Source organism: Protomyctophum bolini (genome assembly GCF_963924005.1).
Source record: "Protomyctophum bolini genome assembly, chromosome: 17".
In the NCBI taxonomy this organism is placed as follows: Eukaryota; Metazoa; Chordata; class Actinopteri; order Myctophiformes; family Myctophidae; genus Protomyctophum; species Protomyctophum bolini.
The window spans coordinates 19,366,565-19,391,832 of record NC_137878.1 but is presented as its reverse complement, the minus strand read 5'-3'; the positions used below and the strand labels follow the sequence as shown (position 1 = coordinate 19,391,832).

The 25,268-nt window shown below is 43.3% G+C and overlaps 2 protein-coding genes across 3 annotated transcripts in view; both read left to right on the top strand.

The window, feature by feature from the left end:
* Positions 1-10,747, top strand: part of fam91a1 (family with sequence similarity 91 member A1) — a 57,233-nt gene extending 46,486 nt beyond the window's left edge. For both annotated transcript variants that reach the window (XM_080788178.1, XM_080788177.1), the window contains exons 18-24: positions 1,556-1,669; positions 1,960-2,032; positions 5,308-5,454; positions 6,707-6,811; positions 7,897-8,020; positions 8,183-8,252; positions 8,776-10,747. In XM_080788178.1, coding sequence (XP_080644304.1) covers positions 1,556-1,669; positions 1,960-2,032; positions 5,308-5,454; positions 6,707-6,811; positions 7,897-8,020; positions 8,183-8,252; positions 8,776-8,961 — 819 coding nt within the window. In that variant the 3' untranslated portion in view covers positions 8,962-10,747. The remainder of the gene's footprint in view (positions 1-1,555; positions 1,670-1,959; positions 2,033-5,307; positions 5,455-6,706; positions 6,812-7,896; positions 8,021-8,182; positions 8,253-8,775) is intronic.
* Positions 10,748-21,564: 10,817 nt separating this feature from the next.
* lratd2a (LRAT domain containing 2a) lies at positions 21,565-25,008 on the top strand. The gene is made up of 2 exons (XM_080787347.1): positions 21,565-22,459; positions 22,821-25,008. Exons 1-2 carry the CDS (start codon positions 22,116-22,118, stop codon positions 23,335-23,337), a joined length of 861 nt encoding a protein of 286 aa, XP_080643473.1. The 5' UTR covers positions 21,565-22,115; the 3' UTR covers positions 23,338-25,008.
* Positions 25,009-25,268: the final 260 nt, after the last annotated feature.

The following is a 25,268-nucleotide window of genomic DNA, read 5'->3' as shown; positions in this document are numbered from 1 at the left end:
ATAGTGAAAGTCACACTACTATAGTACGTTGGTGGTGAAGGCCAAATACTTGAAATACAATTTTGCCAGTATTGAAATTACAAATGTGTTGGTTTGTTGTTTTTGACCCATTAAATCCAGATTTTTGCATTGGCCGTGCAAAAATAGCAGATAGCAGCGGGCTGTGAGCTTGTGCATCTGCTATTTTTGGACATTAAAAAAAAGAGAATCTTGATAGTGTGTGACAACTACTGATTTAAAATGCATTTTGTAGAATCAGGTCATAATGGGACAGGGGTCAAAACACCAATGGCAAAGGCTGCTTAGTGAGTTATTTCATGGCCCCGCTAGAATGAAAACTAGGTACTGTACTATGATACCGTGCCTGTGGTCATACTTGGGGCATCAAAGAGTTGTATTGCGTGTCCGTGTAGAATACAAACATATTGACGCTGGATATATCTGGTAGAAAGCCTAAAACAAACAGTCCACATGCTGAGATCAAGGCAAAAATGTTGTCTTCAATGTAAGACATCTGTGTCAAACAATGCTCAAGTGCAAAAAATAATAAGCAACTGTACGTAGCAGAGTATTAAATTCACTTATTTTTGTGCACTCGTGCATTATCTGACACCAATGTCTGAAAAATATTTTTGCATCAGTCTCAGCAGGTGGTCGTGTTATGTTTAGGCTTTCTAGCACAGGGATATTAGTATGCAGGTACCGTATCTTTGTTTACCGACTTGCTAGAATAAAAATACTTTCTGTTCCTGCATGCATGTCTTGTTTGCGGACATTTTCATATCAAGGACTCCCAAATTAGTATGTATTTGGCCTTGGACACCAATCTGAAAATATTTTGCAACATACAAGATAAATGTTTCAAAAGTATTCCAAATTTTTCACATTTTATCTTATTTTAGTTTATTTTAAATAGCTGATGTTAAAGTGGTTAAACAGTTTTTAACGCTCTAGTAACTCATTTTGATGGGGACCCCGTGGAACCCCTTGAGAGACCCCTGGGGGTCCTAGGACCGCACTTTGATAACCCCTGCAGTACTGCCTATGTCAGACACTTTGATAACCCCTGCAGTACTGCCTATGTCACTTTGATAACCCCTGCAGTACTGCCTATGTCACTTTGATAACCCCTGCAGTACTGCCTATGTCAGACACTTTGATAACCCCTGCAGTACTGCCTATGTAAGACACTTTGATAACCCCTGCAGTACTGCCTATGTCAGACACTTTGATAACCCCTGCAGTACTGCCTATGTCAGACACTTTGATAACCCCTGCAGTACTGCCTATGTCACTTTGATAACCCCTGCAGTACTGCCTATGTCACTTTGATAACCCCTGCAGTACTGCCTATGTCAGACACTTTGATAACCCCTGCAGTACTGCCTATGTCAGACACTTTGATAACCCCTGCAGTACTGCCTATGTCAGACACTTTGATAACCCCTGCAGTACTGCCTATGTCAGACACTTTGATAACCCCTGCAGTACTGCCTACGTCAGACAGCTGTTGGTTGTGGGGATGACTCGTTAACATGACAATACAATGTTTCAGACTTACGACAGATTGCTCATCACTTCCTGGGGTCATGACCCCGGCGTGGTCCCCACGTCCAACGTGCTGGCCATGCTCAATGATGCACTCACACACTCCGCTGTACTGATCCAGGTGAACCACACACACACACACACACACACACACACACACACACACACACACACACACACAGACATACTCATGTTCTTACTTATGTTATCTGTGTGTGTAATACTCCAGCTCTTACTTACTTATTGTTTATTTATTGCTTACTTACTTTAGTGTGTGTGTGTGTGTGTGTGTGTGTGTGTGTGTGTGTGTGTGTGTGTGTGTGTGTGTGTGTGTGTGTGTGTGTGTGTGTGTGTGTGTGTGTGTGTGTGTGTGTGTGTGTGTGTGTGTGTGTGTGTGTGTGTGTCCTTCAGGGTCATGGTGTGCACGGTCACGGAGAAACGGTTCACATTCCATTCCCGTTTGACCGGGAGGAGCTAAAAGGGGGTGAGTGAATACGACATCCTATATCATTATTTAAAGGTTTCATGACATTATTATTATATTATTATTACATTTTCATTTTTCTTTTTGGCTAATTACATTAACATTCAGTGGATATTCTCTGGTCTGGAGTTTTCTCTGGGGTTTGGAAGCCTTTTGAGCTGCAATGAAAACAGGCAAAACAGTGAAAACAATCTGCTGGCAAATCCCATTGACATATTGCAGGCTGTGACATCACAAACAGCAGGAAAACCCCAGACCACAAAAAATCTACTGAATGTTAAAAGTTCAGGGTTTTTTTGCGTGCAATTGAGCCCAGAAAACACGTTAACACGTTATTACATCTGACTGTATGTTATACTAGCATACAGCTAGTATATAGTGGTCCTTGGGGGGGTTCCAAGTGGTTGAGCCCAGAAAACACGTTAACACGTTATTACATCTGACTGTATGTTATACTAGCATACAGCTAGTATATAGTGGTCCTTGGGGGGGTTCCAAGTGGTTGAGCCCAGAAAACACGTTATTACATCTGACTGTATGTTATACTAGCATACAGCTAGTATATAGTGGTCCTTGGGGGGGTTCCAAGTGGTCCCCAGCTAAATGATGGAGAGTTGGTAACTAAATGGACCCTTATAGAGAGTGTAAAATGAAACCAAATGGACTGGTCCATTCGTTTTCATTTTACGCTCTCAAGAGTTAAATTATTGTTAAACACCTGCATTAGGCTATACTTACAAGAAGTCTACACAAAAATAATTGTTATTTGGATCGTTTCCCTGTTATATCTCCTATGGTTTACCACATCAATACAGCATGGAATTGTGGACAATCTTGTCCAACTACAACAAAATATTCATTAGTTTTGGGGCTGCGAGTAAAAATCTCATCTAATGGTGGTCCGTGGCTTAAATGCTGAATAAATAATGGCCCTTGATATGAAAAAGGTTGAAAACCACTGATCTGCAGTATAAGGCTGTGTTCATAGAAGGCGTTTTTGAAGGAGCTTTCTTTAAAATCTTGTTGTGTTTTGCCAATTATTTGGGGGCACCCTTGCAATATCCACATGGCCTACCAGCGCGACCCGGTCCAACAGGTTGGGAATTTTCTGGTCTATAATTATGTTTGCTTTTGCCTTTGGTATGTCTTGTGATGTGAACAAGACATACCACACCACCTCAAATCCAGCAAGCTTCGGGTTTGTTTTTCTTGTGACTCAAATATTGACCATTTTCGATGGGAGGGACAGTGAACGGAGGTTGGGGGGTGGGGGCTTGGGTCTTTGCCTCGGCACTTCAAAGAATCTTTGATGGACTTTGAGCCGAAATCCATTTTTTTTATTTAGAGCCTTTCATTGCGAGTTTAGCAAACCAGTCACAGTTCACTCAGCACTCAGCCTTTTGAGGGATATGGAAGCTTGCAAGGAGGAAAAATGTTCCACTTATTAAACAGATTTTTCACCCCAAAAAACAAAACATGGGTCATATTTCGGTCAAATTGTAATATTAACTAACGTTCATCAGTTTGAGGGCTTTTTTACTTTATTTTTCTCAGACCTCTTCCTCTGCCATGTTGACATGGCAAATAAATTATTGAATCTTGAATCTCACAACCCTTTTTTTGATGGCCGATGTTGTATGATACCGTCGTTGTCGGGTACCTTAAACTGTTACTTTTCAGGAAATGGGTGAAAGATAAGAATATTCCAATGGAGCCAATATAGTTATTATTTAGTCACAAGCGCTCTTTTTAATACTTTTCATTAGAAATAGCCCTGAAGGAAGGAAGTGAAAGGCCTGTTGTTTACGTCACGGTGCATTTGGTGTGCATTATTATTATTCTCTGTGGATTACCCAAATTCTGCTGGATCACACGTATGCATATTTCATAGGATACGGAATAATAAATGAGGGCAAAGATAGAGCAAAGAAAAGGTTACTGGAAAGTGGAAAGCACCTTTACTGAAAAGAGCAGGGTTTATTTTGAGAACACATTTTTGTTTTAATAGTCTTTTGAATAGAATTCCATTTAGTTCTAGTCATATTTTAGTAATGTGAAATATCTTAGTTTTAGTTTTTTGTTGATTTAGTCTAAAATGCAGTTTAATGTATTGTTTTAAGTATACTCTCAAACATACATTCTTCTTTTTAATGCATATTTGTTTCAATTTGACGACTTACACAAGCTTACACTCATTCAGCACCCTTATGGGTCCATTTGAAACCAAATTGACCCTTAAATGTCTGTAAAGAAATGTCTGTAACTCCGAAAGTGTTAATACACAAATGGAACCAAATTGGACCCTTAAGGGGATCTAATTCATACCATACTGGGGGTTCTTGAAATTAAAAGGGTTTTAGAACCAGTGATTTAAGTTTGTGACTTGTATTGTGTTAACACTCTGTGGTGTCTATTCTATTGTTGTATGTCAGGGACTGGGGATGAAAATTGGCATTCTTGCTAACTCCTTGTATGTTTACACTGCTTCTTAATTGCACTGAAATGTGCTGTCTTTCAGCATGGATTGTTAATTGTCTCCGCCAAGCCGTAGGCATGGCGGAGACAATTAACAATCGCAATTAACAATTCGCTCGATCAACAACCTAATCACTGCGAAACTATGCACCCACACTCCCTGGACAGGCAGGGCAGATCCTCTCCCCCGAATGTTTCAGTTCGACCTATTATAGAATCACCATGAGGCCGATTTTTGCAAAACAGTACTAAACAGTACTAAACAGTACTAAACAGTACTAAACAGTACTAAAACAGTACAAAACAGTACTATAGTCATGTGATCAAGACGGATCTGTCAGATTTTTCATATTCCATCCTAATTGGTTAACATTGGCATCCAAAGTTTGCAGGATTGGTCCGTTTTAAACAAAATTCTTCAAATCATGCAGCGTGCGATTTCCGGGAAACTTTGCACGCACATTCCCACTAGGCCGAGGAAGAAATGCCACCCTTTTTACATTGGCCTGTTATAACACCACCAGCAGGTCGATTTCTGTAAAACACATTTTTGGAACAAAATGCCTCAAATAATGAACGATTGCAATGAAATGCATAAGAAGAAATGGCACCCTTTTCACATTGGCGCCACCAGGAGGCCACAATAACCTACCTGACCCACTTTTTGTAGTTGTGATATATATATATATATACATACATACATACATACATACATACATACAGTATAATATATATTGTCCCTCTTAAATAAACAAATGAAGTCCCCTGTGTGTATGTCTCCTGTCCCCCATATACTGTAGATTTCTCCTACTCCAACATGTGTGTCCACAAAGCGCTGAAGACGCTGAAGCAACAGGTGGACCTGGAGAACCAGTGTGGATACATCACCATGCTCAACCCCAACACAAGGCACCGCCGCAGGGCCAGTGACTCCACCGACTACAGGGGTGGGTGGGAATGCACACAAAACAACACAACGTACAACATTTAGACATACACATATACAACACATGAACACATGCACCCAGGTAGACAGCACTCGCACATAAAGTGTGTGTGCGTACGTGTGTGCGCGTGTGCGTGTGTGTGTGTGTGTGCGTGTGCGTGCGTGCGTGCATGGGTGCGTGCGCCGCAAGTGAGTGCTCTTTTTGTGATTGTCTCCAACAACAACATGCAAGAGAGATCTCCAAAGCAATCCCACTATTTGGCCAATGGCCATGCACCAGCATGCAAGAGAGATAGGGGGGGAGAGAGAGAGAGAGTCTACTGTTGTTGTTCTTACATCGTCCCAATGCGTGTCTGTATTTACCCTCTCTGAGTTGACACACCGCCATACGAGTGTGACCAACAGTCAGTGAGAATGTCCTTGCCAAAGCAGTTGACCCTGAAGGTGCAAATTTGATAAGGATTGCCACTAGTGCAGTTTAATTACGGCATTTGTCTGGCTAATTATGTGATTATTTGCGATAGCCTTTTGCTAATGGACGCCGATCGAATCTTCTTAGCCTTTACCTTCACATTACCTCATTAGATTTAGCTTCATGCCATTGGTCACAAGTTTCATTTTAGGGGTGCAGCAGTTACAGTAATTGCACCAATTGAGTTCAGTAAAAAATATTTTTAATGGATTCCTGTTTCGGGCTTAGCATAATTAGCTGAAAGCTTTGTTTGTGTCTGACCACAGCAAGGCCATTTCTTTTAATATAGTTTTTAATGTTGACACTCAATCCACTAAACGCAAAGTCCAATCACATACTACAGTCGTACAGTCACTCTGCTGAAAAATTCTCCAACACTTTTACTCTTCTCAGTAATGACTTGACCTTCCCCACTCAGACAAACGACTTAGTCGGTTGTTTTAATATTTTATGTTTGACTGCCATTGATTTGGTAGCCCCTGTTAAAATCAAATCTATTGCTTCGCATAACCCATCCCCATTGATGAATGAAAGTAAGTATACCTTACCTTACCTTACCTTACCTTCAAAAAATGGAATACGAAATTCTAAAATAGTGAACATACAGTAATCTACACACTCACAACAGCCTGCCAACCCGGGTATAAATTCACATTGGGGATGGATAGAATGTTAATCTGATTGCTTAAACCACCCTGAGAGGTACAGTATGGCCACATTAGTAATAAAGTGTTTATGGAATGTGTTGTGTGCGCCTCAAACTTTGGTGTTCCTCTCCCAGGAGGTGACACTCATCTAGGTGGAGGGTTCGACACCAACGGCAGCACCGAGTCCTTTGAACTGGTGACAGAGGACAACAGTGGAGAGGGTAAAAGCAAAACGCATGGTAGGTCGAGTCCTCATTGACATAAGCATTTACGTCCTCAAATACATGTTTATTCAGAGGTAGCAGGACATGGCATCATTATTGATTGTGCAAAATGGAGTCCAATTTGGTTCCATTTGTGCATTATGGCAGGTGTTCCCAAACTTTTTTGGACCAGGTACCCCTTTTGGGGTAGATATTTTTCCAGGTACCCCCTCATCCTCGCAACACGGATAACAATATATTTACAACCACAAGCAGTGTTTCCTGCAGGAAAAAGCTTTGGCATGGTGCTGGGCACAGGCCGCAATTTTGACATTTAGACGTCTGTATACATTTAGACGTCTAAATGTAGACGTCTAAATGTGTACGTCTTCTCTTATGGGGGTCCCTGGCATATCTTTTCAAATGGGGGTCCACGGGCTAAGTAGTGTCAATTTGGGGGTCCTTGACATGAAAAAGTTTGGGAACCACTGCTTTAAACACTTTAGCACTTTATGAACATGAACAAAATAGATGGGTCCCCCCTGGAACTCCCTCAGGTACCCCTGGGGGTCCCCGGACCCCACTTTGGGAACCACTGCATTATGGAGCACATTCTCACTTGCTAACACCGGTTCAATCCCTGGTTACTCCTGGCTGTGAGTCGAAGTGTACTTGAGCGAGACACTGAACACCTAACTGCTCCCGATGAGCAGGTTGGTGCTTTGCATGGTTGCCTCTGGCTTCGGTGTGCATGTGTGCGCTGTAGAAATGACGATTTAACAGCCCCCCTAGGTATTTAACCCAACATTAACCACACCAAATTCATGCCTTAACTTATGCATATATATGCTTAATAGCATACTAACAGAGTCTTACCAAAATCTATTGAATCGCATAACAAACATGAACTAAACTAATGCTAATGCTATACTGAATAGACTGGACTGGTCTTGTCCTGGAAATAAATAGTTTTCAAAGTGCTACCATAGAACTGTTTTGAATTGAATTGTTGTAAACATGAGTGACTTGGCTCTCCTTCGGGTTTTGGTTTTCTCCTTGCTTCTCGTTTGACTTCTTGAAGATACAATTCTTTCCACCACCCTCTCATTATCTTTTTCCAGTTCCATCATCGGAGGACGAGTGGGTCCCACTGGAGCTGTGCTTCGGCATGCCCCTCTTCAGCTCCGAGCTCAACCGCAAAGTGTGTCGAAAGATCGCCTCGCATAAGCTCTGCTCCAAAGAGAGGTACGAAAAGATAAACTTAAAACGCGCAGTGCTGCTACTTTCATGTCCATTCCAATACGCTCCTCTGAGAATTAATTCACTATTTATCTAACCCCCCCTAACCATTGAATACGTGCCGAGTGTCGAAGCCGAGCTCAGCTTGAACCTTTGCTGTGCTTTCAGCCTCCAGGAGCTGCTTCACTCCAGCCGGAAGCTGTCATTGAAGGTTCTGAGTTTTGTTCAATCATTCCAGGTAAGAACTCTCACATCTCTCTCACTCTCACTCTCTCTCTCTCTCTCTCTCTCTCTCTCTCTTTCTTTCTCTCTTTCTTTATTTCGTTATCTCTCACTGCTGCTTACATCGGCGAATAGCAAGACTCAAGGTAAGGTAAGTAGCCGGTCATAGCTTAGATTAATAATGCTATCTGGTTAACCTTCAACTTCAGATTCTTCGTCTATTCTTCATTCTACATCACAAGTTCACAGGTGTAAAAGAGTGGGTGAAATATTTTTTTTGTACAAGCTCCCAGTGCTTTGCATAAAAGAGAAAAAACTAACGAAACGAAGTCAAAGTGTGTGTGTGCGTGTGTGCGCGTGTGCGCGTACACGCGCAAACTTTGATCACACGCAAACGATCTGTATTGCGTGGACCAGTTGATCTCTCGCTTGCAGTAGCAGTTGACCTAGAACTGAGCATCCTTTTTCATTCCTGGAAAAAAAGTCTCCCTCCCCGCCGCCTGCTCCAGCCGGTGACCTTTTGCCCTCTGTTCTGGCAGGACTGCGGTCAGTCGGCCGACCCCGACAGTGGCGTGTCGGGACCCCTCAGCCAGCCCCCGCCGGAGTCCGGCGTGCCCCTGCCCGCCCTCAACTTGCTGTTCAAGGACGGGCAGCTGCGAGAGTGGAGCGGCCGGGCGCCGCCCCCGCTGGACATCTCGGCGCTGCAGAAGGATCAAGCCACATAAAACGAACGATTTGAAATCAACAAAAGAAAGAATCAAAAACAAAAAAAGTCCCAGCCCCCCTCATGTCGCGACGTCAACCTCCCGGTGAGGGGAAGCGATTTCTCAACAAAGAGCGCCGCCATCTACAAGCAGTGGTTCTCACAGTGGGGGTCCAGTGGGGGAGGGGATGGGGGGGTTTGGTTCAGTCGGTCGCCCAGCTTATTTTACCACCAAAATTGAACCAAATTGACCCCTTATAGGTCTGTAACTCCGAAAGTGTCCAGTGTCAGATCCATGGCATAACGCATACCAATCTGGGGGTCCTTGAAATTAAATTAAAAAAATTGAGAACCACTGATCTACTGGATCTCGCCTACGTCCAATCATGAAGGGAAACGCTGACCTTCACTAGCCCCGCCCCTCCCACCTGCCTCCGTAATACAGCCATAGGAAATGAAGCTTCACAAATACACCCCAGCCTCCTCCTCCTTCACCAATGAGGAAGCCTCAAAAAAGACTAGCATAAACTGTTTCCCACCCATAAGCCATTCCCATGTGATTGCTCCTGTTTTGTCAACAAGGCAGTATTGTCTATTTAAGTGGTGCAGTTATTGCAATATATGCATGTCACTGTCGGGCAGAAACCTTTCTGGACAATGTGTCCAAAAGCGTTGCATTTCGGGAAATGTACAAAATTTGGCACTTAAGCTCTTTCAACCTGGCGTCCCTGTTTTGCGCATGTCATTGTGTAGGCGACCATTTTCTAAAAATGTTCAAAAAAGAACATATTTTCGTGGCACTTTGATACAACGAGATATAAAGTAGTGCATTGATTTGTACAGGTTTCTGCCCGAGCACAACGATATACCGTGTATAGATGGTTCCAGTACAGCATATAACCAGAATCATGGGGGTTATATATGCATATTATCCTTGACATTATGCATCATAGGACCAAGTCTTTTTGGGCTGACCAATACTGTCTCACTTCTAATGATGTCCCCATATGCATGAAACCGCACAAAAACTGCATCACAAACTTCCTCACTACTTTATTATCGTGAATTTGGGGCGGAGAAGGGGAGGGGATGGGGTGTTCTGATTTTCACTGTCCAGGTGACTTCCTTTTTGTCTGTTGGTTTGTTTTTACATATCAACGCTGTCTGGTGGAAACCCTGTCCAAAATCACTTTTCAGGAAATGGCAAAAAATTACCTGCATCCCAGTGGATCCAATGTTATTATTTAGTCACAAGCACTTCTTAAATACTTTTCATCGGTTTAATATTCATAAAACTGACTTTCGGACTTTCAAAATCTTTCAAAAATAGTGAAAATAGATCTGCAGATCTAGATCTCGTTATTTATGATACTTTTGCGCAACGTTCTTGTATAAAGAAGTAGGCTCTCATAAAAATAAAAACATACAAAAGTTTAAATATTGAGATACAAGGTTTCTGCTCGACAAAAGATATGGTCCCTTGTATTAATAGTTAATATTTCAGGACTGTACAGCACTTCGTTCACTACTTGCTAGCATTTGACCTTGGAACTCAACAGGGGGCTGATTTCACGTTTGCATGTCAAGAGAAACCTGCAGATATTTATCACATGGTTTTCATGAAACATTTCCCTTTCGTGCGAAGAGACACCAAAGACCAAATATTTAGATTTTGTTTTCCTTTGTTGATTTTATTTTTCCCTGTTTGAGTGTCCTTATATTATTTCATTTCATTTTGCTGCCTTAGTACGCTAGTCGATGGCCAGTAGAAGTGAGCAAATCTCTAATCGAGTCCACGTGTTTTTTTTTCCTAATCATATTTCTCGAGCGACTCGTGTGCATTTGAAGTAGGGTTTCTGACCGATTAAATCGATAAGAAATACAAAATAAACGTGACCTTTTGAGAAGTAGGACAGGAATAGGCCAACGGTAGCAGAAAGGCAACAGACGAGGCTGCGTTTCTGACCCAGGCCTGTTGCCATCGCTGCTTGCCAGGTTTTGTTCCCCTCCCCCAATCGGCTCGGCTCCAGGTAGCACGTGGTGCGGTACGGCACAGATTTTGCCATCCCGCCTCTACTCTCCAAGGGATTCTGTTTACAACCATGTTTAGTTGTTTTTTTTGTTTGTTTTTTCACAAAGTTTGGTAGTCTGCAAAGGGGTAGGCAACTTTCTCAAAGACCCCAGGGGGGACAAAATGCTGATCATATCACACGATATTGATATATATATCCGATTGAGAAATGATGTCCCAGAATAGTGTCTGATGTCAAAGACACACGTTTCTCCGCGTGGCTCAGAGCACAAGGGGTTTAAGTTTATCCTGCATTTGGACTGCCGACCCCATTTTTGATTATTATTAGAGGCTTAGTTTTTTTAATGAATGAACCGATTGTTTGACCCGCAGTTTTTGTCGTTGTTTTCTAATAACGTGACAGTGACTTAGGCGAAAAAAAAGTGACTAACAAGTCCCGTTGAAGCATGACGAACTGTTTAGAGACTGTTGTGTTGGTGTGTGTGTATGTGTGTGTGTGTGTGTGACTGCGTGTATTGTACCCCATCCTACGCCTCACCAAGTCCTCCCAGTAACTTTTTGTACCCCCCCCCCTCCCCTTTAACAATGGAAGCCCTACAAATGTGTCCAACCCCATCCTTTCAGCTCCCATTTAGCCTGGTTTATATGGCGCCATATGATTGTATCACTCTCCAGAAATAGCTGATCTGTAAGTCCATGACGAGTTGCATCTAGGCTGCACTATGGGCTTGTAGATCAGCTATTTCCGGTGTGAAACACCATCATTTGACATAAATTAGGCATTTACGACATACCTTTTCCCATGGTACATCTGCCACCAGTATTTAAAGATAAGATAACGGAACAATTCCTGCTAGTTTTATATGTTGACCTACAATTTTAGTAAAGTATTTGTTGTAGTTTGTCTGATGGGACTCTGGGATATTATGGATGGGAATAATAACGACCATGCTCTTGTAAGTGATACCGATTTAAAAAAGAATTTAAAACATGGAAAAGTGACCTTCCTCAACGACTTATCCCCACCACTACCCTGCCGCTCCTGAGATATGTGTTATAATTATTATTATTATTATTGTTATATTATTCCTACAAATGAAAGTGTAAAAAAAAAGAATATGAAAATAATAAATAAATATGTAAAAAGAAAAAAAGCTAGAATATGTCCTATACCGCCCACCTCCCTCCTACTGGGAATTTGTCATTTGTAAAACCTGCACCACATCGCTAATACATGACAAGTCTCTGCCCTCCTGTGACCACCAAACCCCCCCATACACACATACCCTCCCTTCCCCACCCTCTTTGAGTCGTCGCCAGTCACATTACGTTGACATTTAAGGCCGTACCTCTGTGGATCTTGTGTTGTTGTTTTTCTCCAAGCCAGGTGGAACAGATGGTACTCAAGAATTGGGCGCCCTGGATGCCCCCTCCCATCTGTCCCAAGAATAGGGCTGCAGTTTGCTCAGCTACCCGTTAAGCACAATTTATAATTGGTTGTGCGCCGGTGTCGTGCAACTGAAAATAGCCGATCTGCAAGATCATGCTGCAAGACGTGCAAGTCGTCAGTTTATAGATCGGCTAACCCATGCGCAACTATAAGCGTAACTGCATGCATGGCTATGAAAGGAAGGGAGAGAAGGCGTTGGAATAAAAAGGCATATATTTTTAAGTTATTTTGGGGGCTTTTTCTACCTTTTTATTGTATTGATAGTCCACAGTGAAAAAACGGGGGAGAGAGAGTTGGGGAGTGAATGCAGCAATGGTCCTCATCGACCCCGGGAATCGTTCCCGTGACTCTCTATCGGCATCAGAGCCAATGTGGTACATGCTTTAACCACTCTGCTATATCGGCACCTCCAAAAGAGCAGTCTAAAAACAGCAGCAGGTCGGTGCCAGAACTAACACATATGCTTACAACGCTCTTGACAAGTAAAAATCCAGGGATAAGCGCTGGCACTTTAGGGCGAGGGTGCAGACGTCGTCGCCTCGTGGCCACGCTATGGCCCCCGGCAGTGCCCCACCAGACAGGTGCTGCCCTGCCTAATTGACTCTCGTCTCCCAGGTCTCCACGCTCCAGTAATTTCCAGGCACCGCAAATTACAGCGTGTCACCAGGGGGGGCACCAAGGGCATAAACTGGGTCACGGGATGACAGGCTCCAGTAAGCAGTGAAAGGAAAACTGCTTGGCGCTTACTGTATACATCAGCCATGTGCTCCTCTAGCCTGTGCTGTCCGCTCGCTCGCTCCGTAGTAAAAACACATAGGAGTAGCCTGGTGTTTAATGCATGTGGTGCAGTATTTCAGCATGCAGATAGACATGCTTTATTGATCCCGAGGGAAACGCAGTTGTCATAGCAGCCCTGCACAGTAAGGATGAAACATAGCTACAGATATGGGTAGAGAGAATGTACGGAATATGTAAAAACACTGGTACAAATAAGATAACAATAGAAAAGATAGTATGCCTTACACAGTATCATCTGACCTGGCCCTTTGCACCTGGGCTTGTCAGGTGTGCATGGTTTAGTACCCCAGTAGGTAGAAATATAGGTAAGTATTGTTTGGGCTATTGAAGGTTATTGACTAGCATCATTAAGGAGTTACTAGACCTGTACGTACCCGTCAGCCACCGGCCTACTTGGGAACGATGCAACTTGAGAACCAAATAATACCTGTTGTCATAGCACCCGCTTGAACTATCTGTCTGTGTTGTATTTTCTAAACTGGACCCTCGTCTGGTTCTGACAGACCGGTGGTGTGTGATAATCGGGTTGAAGTATTGGTACAGCAACTGCGGCGGCAGGCCTGGGAGAACAATAACGTGACACAAGACAGTATCACGCTAAAGGTTCACAAAGTTTATTACACAAACAGGAACATATATAGTGCTGGATCATAATGACGTGAAAACAAGATATGAGACATAGAAACGTGACATGATAATGATGAATGCAGCAAGGCTGACCTTGCTGGCACTGAGATGTCTCTCGTAACCTATCCATAAAGTATGCTAAAATACAGGCAGCACACAATACATATCAAGTACACTGTATCTCAAGTTCAAGTACCCATACTTATATATACATGGACAACTCATATAACAGTCTGTGTCCCTTTTGTGCACAAGGTTAGAGAACAAATCCTTATTTGCAAGGCTCGATGATGCATAATAGAATGAAGAAGCACTCAATTATGTCCTTTATTCACATGATTTTATTTACCTCTGACGAGCAGACAACGTACGCGTTTCAGCCTAGTTGGCCTTCCTATTGTCTGCTCGTCGGAGGTAAATAAAATCATATAGGACATATATTGAGTGCTGGCATTTTCTTCATTCTATTAGATATCTAGAGTTTACTAGACATATATATGCATGATATGTCATCTGTATTCAATGTATTATGTAGTATGTACTGTATGATGTATGACTCCAAATTTGACAAGGTTTCCGCCCAATCCAAGCCCCTTTGACTTCCATCTGAAATTTGGTGTGATCAGGTAGTAATATGCACATCTCCACAGTTCTTTAAAAACAGTGCTGGACCAAAATGATTCAAGTAAAAAGAAAGAAATGTTCATACATGATCAACTACTGCTCTCCCATGCTTTATAATTAACAAACCAGAACGTTTTGACCCATGCAAGGGCTTCAACACGTTGTTGGTAGAACCTGAAGAAGCCCAAATGTCCAAAACGATGTTCTTGTTTGTTAATAAAATAAAGCAGTAGTTTATTGTGCGTGGTCATTTCCTTCTTTTAAGCCTCCTGCAGAGTCACGCCATAAAAACGACAAATCAACCAAAGTCTTGGTCGAAACACCAAACTGACCAATTGAATTAATCGACTATGAGGCGACAGTCCTTAAGAAAAGGTTGACAGGGGAACTTAGTTACTTGAGACTTTGGCTGTTATAGACATTGCCTCAACAGTGAGGAGGTGATGAGGCCACAGCAGCATCTTGCGTATTATAATTCCAATGCTGGCTTATCTGTATTTGACATCTTTGCCTCGCCATGGGCCTGCAACCTGCATGAAGTATGAGTTTTCATCTCAGACGGGCAATGAGTCATCTCACGTATTCTTATCTGGCCGGTGCAAGATTGGTTGTCGCTTATCTATCTGCGGTGTCATCGGCCACATGCACGGTTCCCTTTTTCCAACTTCCTCCAGAGAAACGGCACCATCAGATGTACACGACTACACCTCGCCACACTTACAGCAGACATACTTGTACTTTTCTCGAGTGCTTTGTGTCATTTTGATCACTTAACCACTTTAAATCTAGGGCCCCTAGTCATGTCATTATAGGTGAACTTTCAGGAATGTTTATTCGTCTTACAATGAAGTAGTGGTTAACAGTAGTGGTTAAGTATATTTTGATTAAGTATTGTACTCTCTAGAATAGATACTTTTTGGGAAATGCAATGTTTTCAGAATATCCTATGGTTTTGCTGTTATGACACTGTCCCCAGGAGGATTCCATTTTAATTAGCTTTAATCCGCTTTTCCAATCTTTCAGTCATTTTCCCAAGTCAGTCTTGCAGAAAGCGTTTGCATACAGAAAATGCAGTGCTCATTACTTTGGATCACATCTCTGAACTGGATCGGATTGGATCGTACCCATATTGAAATGGTTATGGTCAGGATGTGATCACACATTGTTAACTGTAACTGTTATTCAGAGTAGGCTTCAAATTAGCTTCCTTGTACTTTTACTCGAGTAGTTTTTTACACAATGTACTTTAGTAATATATACGTCCAGTAGTACTTCTACTTGAGTAGGATATTCTACTCTTTCCACCCTCTCATCTTGCCACTCGTCTTGAACGAAAATCCAATTTGACACCGGTCAAATTGATATCGGATGTTTTATTAAAAGACTAAACAAACACAGAATATAATTTGCACTGGGTTTAGGGGGAAATGAAAAACCTGTTCTTGATAAACGTAAGCTATAGCCCTATATCTCTCTGTTCATACAGCAGTATCTATAGTTTAATGTGGCTGATGGACCGCAGCCTCAAGTTCTACAGCCTGTAGATCTACACCAACATCTCCTGAAGTTCCTCAACTTTTACAGCTTGTAGGAGTTGTACATCGTGTAGTTCTACAAGCCCTCCTCAAGTCATACAAGATGTAGGAGTTCACCAGTTAAATAACAGATCTACTAGACCTTATATTCCGTCCCATCCATTTAGCTTGAAGAAGTCCCACACTGTGAAAGTCATACTGTAAGTAAGTAAACAGACATTCTTGATTGTGACCGTAGGTCGCATTTACTATGAAAACCTGCATCTCCCACACCTCTATATTGCCAGTACAGAATTCATTCCATATGTTGATCTGACCCCCCCCCCCCATGCCAAAGTGCCAGCGCTCGCCCAGCAGTCTGCCGTCACCCGCAGGCGGATGTGTCTTACTGGTAATAGGTTACATATTGTCGCTGTTGGACAGAAAACTTGCATATAGTACATGTTTCATCTTTTTATGTTTTTTCAAAAAAGTATGTCCTAAAAAGGCCTACTTTTATACTTTGCTGTTGAAATAGTCCATCTAGGCCAGACCGCATCTAGGCCAGACCGCACCGATGCAACTAGTCGCAACTCCTTGCAACATGCAACTACTTGCAACCATTATCCCCAATGGCAGTTGCAAGGAGTTGCATTGGTGGGGTCTGGCCTGTACAAGCTTGTGTTGCATCACATGTGGGTTATTAGATAGGCTATTTTCTTAATTGCAGATTTTCACCTATATATATATATATATATATATATATATATATATATATATATATATAGCCTATGCCCAAAATGGGGATGCCAGCTTGGATGTTCATTGTGTAAATGTGTTTTTATAAATATTTAAAACATAGTTTTTCTTCTATTTCCTGAAAAGTAACCATTTGGGACACGTTTCCAGCTGACAGCGGAGATGAATATCTTTGAACCTGCAGGTTGCGTGAGGCCCTGTAGGCTGTACCAGTAGATCTGTACCAGTAGGCTGTACCAGTAGGTCTGTACCAGTAGGCTGTACCAGTAGTCTGTACCAGTAGGTCTGTACCAGTAGATCTGTACCAGTAGACTGTACCAGTAGGTCTGTACCAGTAGGCTGTACCAGTAGGCTGTACCAGTAGGTCTGTACCAGTAGGCTGTACCAGTAGGTCTGTACCAGTAGGCCTGTACCAGTAGGCTGTACCAGTAGGCCTGTACCAGTAGGTCTGTACCAGTAGGTCTGTACCAGTAGGCCTGTACCAGTAGGCTGTACCAGTAGGTCTGTACCAGTAGGCTGTACCAGTAGGCCTGTACCAGTAGGTCTGTACCAGTAGGTCTGTACCAGTAGGCCTGTACCAGTAGGCCTGTACCAGTAGGTCTGTACCAGTAGGCTGTACCAGTAGGTCTGTACCAGTAGGCTGTACCAGTAGGTCTGTACCAGTAGGTCTGTACCAGTAGGCCTGTACCAGTAGGCTGTACCAGTAGGTCTGTACCAGTAGGTCTGTACCAGTAGGCTGTACCAGTAGGTCTGTACCAGTAGGTCTGTACCAGTAGGCTGTACCAGTAGGCCTGTACCAGTAGGCTGTACCAGTAGGTCTGTACCAGTAGGTCTGTACCAGTAGGCCTGTACCAGTAGGCTGTACCAGTAGGCCTGTACCAGTAGGTCTGTACCAGTAGGCTGTACCAGTAGGCCTGTACCAGTAGGCCTGTACCAGTGGTCTGTACCAGTGGTCTGTACCAGTAGGTCTGTACCAGTAGGTCTGTACCAGTAGGTCTGTACCAGTAGGTCCCAGCTGAAGATTGAGGTCAGGAGGAACCTGTGTTATGCATCCTGTCTACCCTGGTGGTGCTAATGGTGTACAGACCCCCCCCCCCCTCTTGCTGTCTTCTTGTCCACAGTTTAAAGCTACAATCTGCAAGATTTGTCTCCTCTCCCGACAGAGAAAGGTATGTTATTTATTTTAGCTCAGATAATGCACGCACATCTGCAAAACTATTTTGACAGATGAAAAATTTAAAAAACACCCTCCGTTTTCAGTGTTTTGAAAGCTTCCCCAATTTATTAGAATAGCATAACGTTTCAACTCAAAATGTTAATGGCTTATTGCAACTGTTAACACCCAGGATTCAAACCTGCATATCCCCAATGGGAAACCAAACGTCTCTACCTCTCATGCTAAAGGGAATCCACCTCTCGGCCAAGGGAGATATTGGAAGCAGATCTTTAGGCGCTGTTAGGCTGCTTATCAACCAGTACAGTATAGGTGTCCTACCTGAGGCGGACACCAGGATCTAAATGTCTCAATGGAAGAGCAGGGATCTGCTGATACTGTATTAACATACAGATTGGTCAAAATAACACTTTATTCATTGAAATAACCCCCGGAATGCAGCTTTAGCACTTAATGTTTTCATTTCCTGCACACACACACACACACACACACACACACACACACACACACACACACACACACACACACACACACCATTTCTTATTACATCTCCCACTTACATGCACACGCACGCACACACACATTCAAGACACAAAGAAGCAGCTGCAAGGTGCCATTTTTCGGGGGCACGCTGTGCACATTCACCCCTGCCTGTGCAATACATGATGAGAAAATAGCCCCGTGCCACCAGAGCCAGTGTGGCTTTGCTTTCGATTACTTACGCAGATCAGATGCCACTACACATGTAATGGAGACATTGTAGTCCCACCTGGAGGGAGCCAATGACAGCATGGATTCCTGTGACGGGCAGGTGGGAACAGGAAACCTGTCCCCATCATCATACAATTAGGACTTGGCTTGGCTACGACAAAATTAATGTGGCAAATTTGGTAGGCTAACCCCTAAAATAATGTGTTCATACAATGCATATCAGCACAAATCAATAAGATTGAATGAATGATGGATAAGTCATTATGCCAATTGTTTCCTCCCCACAGCCAACACACATTTTTGTGTATTGTCACTGCTGTTGTATCCTATAGTATATACTGGCTAACTTGCCAAGTTGCCAGTGAGGAGCCCCCACCAGGAAGACGTAGATAAAACACTCCCCGCAGCCCCAACACTCGCCCAACACTCCCCGCAGCCCCAACACTCGCCCAACACTCCCCCGCAGCCCCTCTGAAAGGTGCCAACCCAGCCCGTAGGAGTACGTGCAGTGACAATTACCACCCTCCCCCGAACACAGGCCAATTGTGTTTGTACAGATGCTGCAGTGTGAATTCGATCCCCCAGACGCCGCGGTGGTTGGCAGATACTTAATTATTATTATTATTGAACAAATATCGATATTATGACAATATAGTGGGGAGAAATACTGATGTGGGTGTTGGATAAATATTCATCAGTCAATGCCTGCAATAACTATTAGGCCACTTGCCAGAATGTGAACCCAGGCATGTTGAGTACACCAAGGTTTTATGTTAGAAATGTTGAATAACTTGCATATGTTTGCATACCATTAACAACCTATGGAAACTAAATCTACCTTCAAGTAGCACGTGCCGTGTCAAACTAGGGGGTTTTCATGATGCTGAATCCATCCCCAGATGTGATGATGTTAGCATATTTGGGCTACGGCCGTTTTTACCCCAATGAGTGTGTTTTTTTTGCAAAACTAATGCTTGGAATGTATATGCGCACACGTGCGCGTGTGCATATACAGGTCCATGTCAATGAATTAGAATTGTGTAAAAGTTCATTTTCTTCTGTAATATAATTCAAAAAGTGAAACTTTCATATATTCTCAATTAATTGTGCATAAAGTAAAGTACTATTTTAAAACCTTTTTTATTTTAATCTAGATGATTATGGCGTACAGCTCATCCTACTATAAATGTGCCACGTCTCTGTGTGTGTGTGTGTGTGTGTGTGTGTGTGTGTGTGTGTGTGTGTGTACGTTCCACACCCCCGCAGGGAGTGCAGTGCCCGGTATCAAGTCGGTCGGACCCACAGTTCTCCATAACCACCACAAAAGGCTCTGGTCAGGCTCTGCCAGTGGGCCTAATCCTAAATCCCCTCACCTGTGCAATTTCCAGCCTCTGCCTCAGCCAATTGATTCCCACGGCAACCCCACACCTGCAAATTGATTACTTAACCAGTCCACTTTTCACAGTCAGTTTGCACTCTTCACACACAGGCAGATACAGAGATTTCCATGTGGGACACAGACAGATAGTTAAAACGGGTGCTATGACAATTGACAACGGGTATTATTAGGTTTCCAAGTTGCATCGCTCTCAAGTAGGCCGGTGGCCAACGGGCACGTACAGGTCTAGTCTCAACAAATTACAATATTTTACGAGACCACTCGAGTTATGTGCATTACAACAGTCAACCGTATACACAACACACACACACACACACACACACACACACACACACACACACACACACACACACACACACACACACACACACACACACACACACACATTTATAGTAGGATGAATTGAGAATATAATATATGAAAGTTAATTTTCTTCCATAATATATATATATATATATATATATATGCATATATATATGCTACATATATAAATAAATAGATACATAAATAAAATAGATTATAAAATGAATCATCTTATATAATATTGAGATATTACCCAATTACCCAGCCCTATCTAATTACTACAATGAACCAATTAATCATTGGTGGATGTTTATCTTCTTCTTCTAGCTACAAAGCTGTGTTGCATATTTAATGATAGCATGTAAAACTTTTTAATGTTTTTTTAATGTGATTTTTGGTTACACAGCATTGTACTGCTGAGTATACTGTAATATAGTCTCAAATTGAAACTTGGAAGACATGAAACAGTGGTGGGGGGGTAGAGTCTGGTCCCATAGCCCAGGGGACTGTCTAGATGTGATTGGATAGCTGTCAGGCAACCGTTGACAGCATATTAAACAAAGGTGTGTAAACTTAACAGATATGATGAAACAATACTGTCTGGTGTCTATACGGACTAATTTGTAATAAATAGTCGGTCAACGAAATTGCAATGCTTTAACACAATAGCCTTTCCTCTGGGAAATCTAGGAAATGCTCCAGTTTGCATATGTTTATTCCTAGGACGGCAGACTTGTGAATAATTCATTTGCTTGGTAGTTACTTACAACCATTGGCTGCCTGACAATGAAGAAGCCAAACTGTCTGTCAAATTTGACAGACAGTTGACATCAATTTTAATCATCTAAACTTTAGTTTTTTTATAACCCAAACTAATTATCTTGAAACAATGAACATGATACGATGCATGTTTTAATACCTATTTCCTTTCCCTGGCATTTGTAGTATATTGCAGGAGGACGAAGAAGGGAGCAGAAAGGGAATCAGAAGAAGGGGGAAGGCAAGGGGGAAATCAATCAATTATCCTGATTACTGACTCAACTTTCAAGATTCGACTACTGTACCAGTACTGTCCCAAATATGCATTACACTGGGGTAAGTAGGCCTATACCAATTGGCACAACACCGTCCCTGCGGGCTATGGGTTGTACACTGTAGGAGGAGGTGACAGATGCACTGCCGCTTTAAAAACAGAAGCTGCTGTAGCTGCGGTCACTATAGAGGTGCGCGCGTTTGTGTGCATAGCAGCCCTTCACTATGGGAGCTCTGTTGTGCTCGAACGATAGTGTGCGGAAGGAAGGAAGCCTGCTTTCTAACTGACGACTCTTATATCTGCGGAAGGTATGGAGCGCATTTATCATCCTTTTTATATTCTGGTTGGATTGATGGCTCGTTTTTACACACGCGACATCCTATAAAACAACTTTACGCACGGGGAATTTAGGAGCAGGTGCGGTGTGAGGCTATAGGGCGACACCTGGTTGGATATTCCATTCCGGTAAAAAAAAAATTGTGGCGTTTTCCCTCAAGACACTTGTTGATCGGCCATTGTTTGCCCGTCTACGTATCTACAAATCACAAGATCGCCGAGATCTGTGCGTAATTCCCTATTTGGGGACACTTGAGGGGCGTATTGATGAAGTTTTGGCCGTCAAGAGGGTGAGTTTTGACCGTCGGTATAGGTGGCTGACTGACAGATGGTGGGGATGTTTCGCGACTGGTAGGCTAGTTGCTACCCAAGGCTGAGTTGCAGATCGCATTACTCGCCGCTACCAGGTGGCATATATGGGCAACCAGGTGGACAAGCTGTCACATCTAAGTTACGCCGAAGTTCCCACCGTGGACCCCAACGGTCTGGACCCGGAGGAGGGCGGCCGCGGCGGCGGCGGGGGGGGACCGGGACCTCGGATCGGGGTGTCATACATATTCTCCAGCGACGACGACGAGCTGGAGGACGGCGGCACCGCGGCCGATGGCAGCGACCTCCGGGACCAGAACCGGGAGGAGAAGCCATACGATCAGCGCGACGAGGTGGAGTGCGCAGTCTACTACCGCGACGAGTGCATCTACGACAAGACCGCCAGGTCCGCGGAACTGGAGGCTGCCTCGCCTGAGAACCTGCTCAACAGGTTAGTTAGGGGCTGCACCGATCATTTCCTTATGGCGATTATATTCCATTATTGAATAATCGAGTACCTTTTAATATATCTCAACCAATTGATTAACCATTTTAAGCATTATTTTATACTTTGTAGCACCAAAAAGGTGTCATGCAAGAATAGTGAAAATAGCCGATCTACAAGCTCACAATGCATGCATGTTGTGATCTTTTAGATGGCTGAAGATAACCGGTATAATAGGGTATATGTTTTTGAAATTTGTCAACTTTTTGCCTATGGTGACATGCCCAAAATGAGGATTGATTATTGATTATTCTTTAATGTAATTGTCGGTTAAATCTATTAGTTGAATTCACACCCCCTCCAACAGGTGCAAAGCGGGGGACCTGGTGGAGTTCGTGGCCACGGGCCAGTACCCTCACTGGGCCGTGTACGTGGGCGACTTCCAGGTGGTGCACCTGCACCGCTCCGAGGTGAAGAACAGCTTCCTGACGGACGCCAGCCAGGGCAGGAGGTGCCGGATCGTCAACGACCTCTACAGGTTCAAGCCGCTGGGCGCGGACGTGGTGGTCCAGAACGCCATGGAGCAGGTGGGACTGAAGGACCGCGAGCTGAGCTGGCGGAACTCGGAGTGCTTCGCCGCCTGGTGCCGTTTCGGCAAGCGCGAGTTCAAGATGGGCGGAGAGATACGGATTGGGAAGCAGCCGTACCGGCTGAAAATAATGCTCTCAGACAAACACGCACACGTGCTGGAGTTTCAAAGTCTGGAGGACATGGTGATGGAGAAGAGACGGAACGACCACCTGGGCAGGACTTCTGTGTTCCAGGAGCTGGCCAATCATTTCAACAGCGTGGGGGATTTAAAACAGGAGTCAGGCGCCCAGTGATGTCCCAATATGTTGTTAACCACATAACCCTATAGTGGCCCTATTCTGGGGGGAAAACATTCGCCCAGTGATGTCCCAATATGTTGTTAACCACATAACCCTATAGTGGCCCTATTCTGGGGGCAAACATTTGCGGTGATCCACACCGCTAGTACTTCTGTCCAGGAAGTACTAGCGACTGATAGTATAGAGCCCTGATGGGGGACCCCAGTCAACTAAGCATATAGGGATTAAGTCAGTGGTTCTCAAACTTCTTCATGTCAAGGACCCCCAAACTTCGGTTATAGTGATACTCAACCATTTTAAAGGTTTCATTTATTTTAGGTTTTATGACCTCAATTACACCCACACAACCTGAACATTCAGTGGATTTTCTGTAGTTCTTGTGTTCCTCTTCTGTGTGTGCCTTTTGAGCTGCAATGTAAACAGGCAAAATTCCTCAACAGTGGCATCTGCTGGCAAATTCCTGTCATATATGGGATTTGTGGAGTCTTAGGGCCGATTCATACTCCTATTTTACCGCTGTTTCGGCGCTGTAGTGCCGAAATGATTTCGGCTCGTCAGAAATTTTCAGTAGCACCGAAGAGCTGACTTTAGGACGGTACCCGCCCCCCCCGAACCTCAAATGACGTCAAATTGTAGGCTCTGGAGCGCCGAACCGACTTTTATTCGGCTCTAAAATAGGAGTATGAATCGGCCCTTACCTCACAGTCCACAGGCAAATCAGAGCACTTGTTTGAGCCAGAAAACTCCAGACCCCAGACAATATACTGAATGTTAAAGGTGTTTTGGGTGCAATTGAACTCAGAAAACCTAAAAGTAATAATAATACAAATTACAAAAAGTTTTTTTGAATGTCACAATCCGTTTAATTTCAAGGATACAATTTTGATCTCCCATACCCCCCAATCTACCCTGTAGTATGTAATATGTATCATCAGTACACTCTCTGAGTTACAGACACATAAGGGTCAATTTGGTTCCTAACTATTCATTTGGCTGGCAACCCCCTCAAGGACCCCTGAGGGTCCCCGCACCCCACTTTGAGAACCACTGGTTTAAGTAACTGATGATGATGATGATGATGACAACGACCTGTTTAAGCTGAAGACTGTCTCCCTAACATCATAGCTTTTCCAGTAGGGTTAGTCTTTTACCAAATACTTTTTTATACCCTGCTTTGATCTATAGCAAACATTCCTTTTGTTATTCCTGTTTTGTTGTGGTTCAGAAATATGACTATATGAACTGATAACATGAATGCACAAGTTTGAGTGTGTCATACTTTGCATTTGCGATGTTGAGGTAATTTATTTCGGTATATGCCTTTTTTTTAACGACATAACTTTCATATAAGCCTGTACACACAGCCTTAAAGACGCAATCCGTAATATTCCCAGATGAATATTGGGCGCTTCCAATTATGGATTTAATTGGCTGAAATTAATTGAATCGATTCAATTAAATGATACGTCCATGACCCTGCTGAGAACCCATGACTTATAATTGCCTTACAAGTGTAGCACCGCTGTCTTACTCTGTCAGAAGACCAAACAAGGAGTCTCAACCTTTTTTAACGACTTGAACCCTACTGTCCCTATTCTGGGTGCGAATGTTCGGCAAAAATAGCTCTACAGGCCTTGTGAGCTTGTAGATCAGCTATTTTCTGGGAAGATAATCAGAAGAAGTGCAAAAACGAGAGCAGGCTTAGTATAGAGGCCTGCAGGACTCCATTCAAAGTATAGTGTTATAGTGTTCAAGTGGTTCATTTTTAGGACCCCAGTTGAATAAGATTGTTATCTGAGACTGTGAGTCTAAGAACACTTTTGCTGACATGATTTCGTCGGATATGGTCGGCCATTTTAGCCTGGGTTCCAGCCTGAATCACTGCGTTCTGTGAATCTGTTTTGTCACTTTCTACTCTGGAAAGG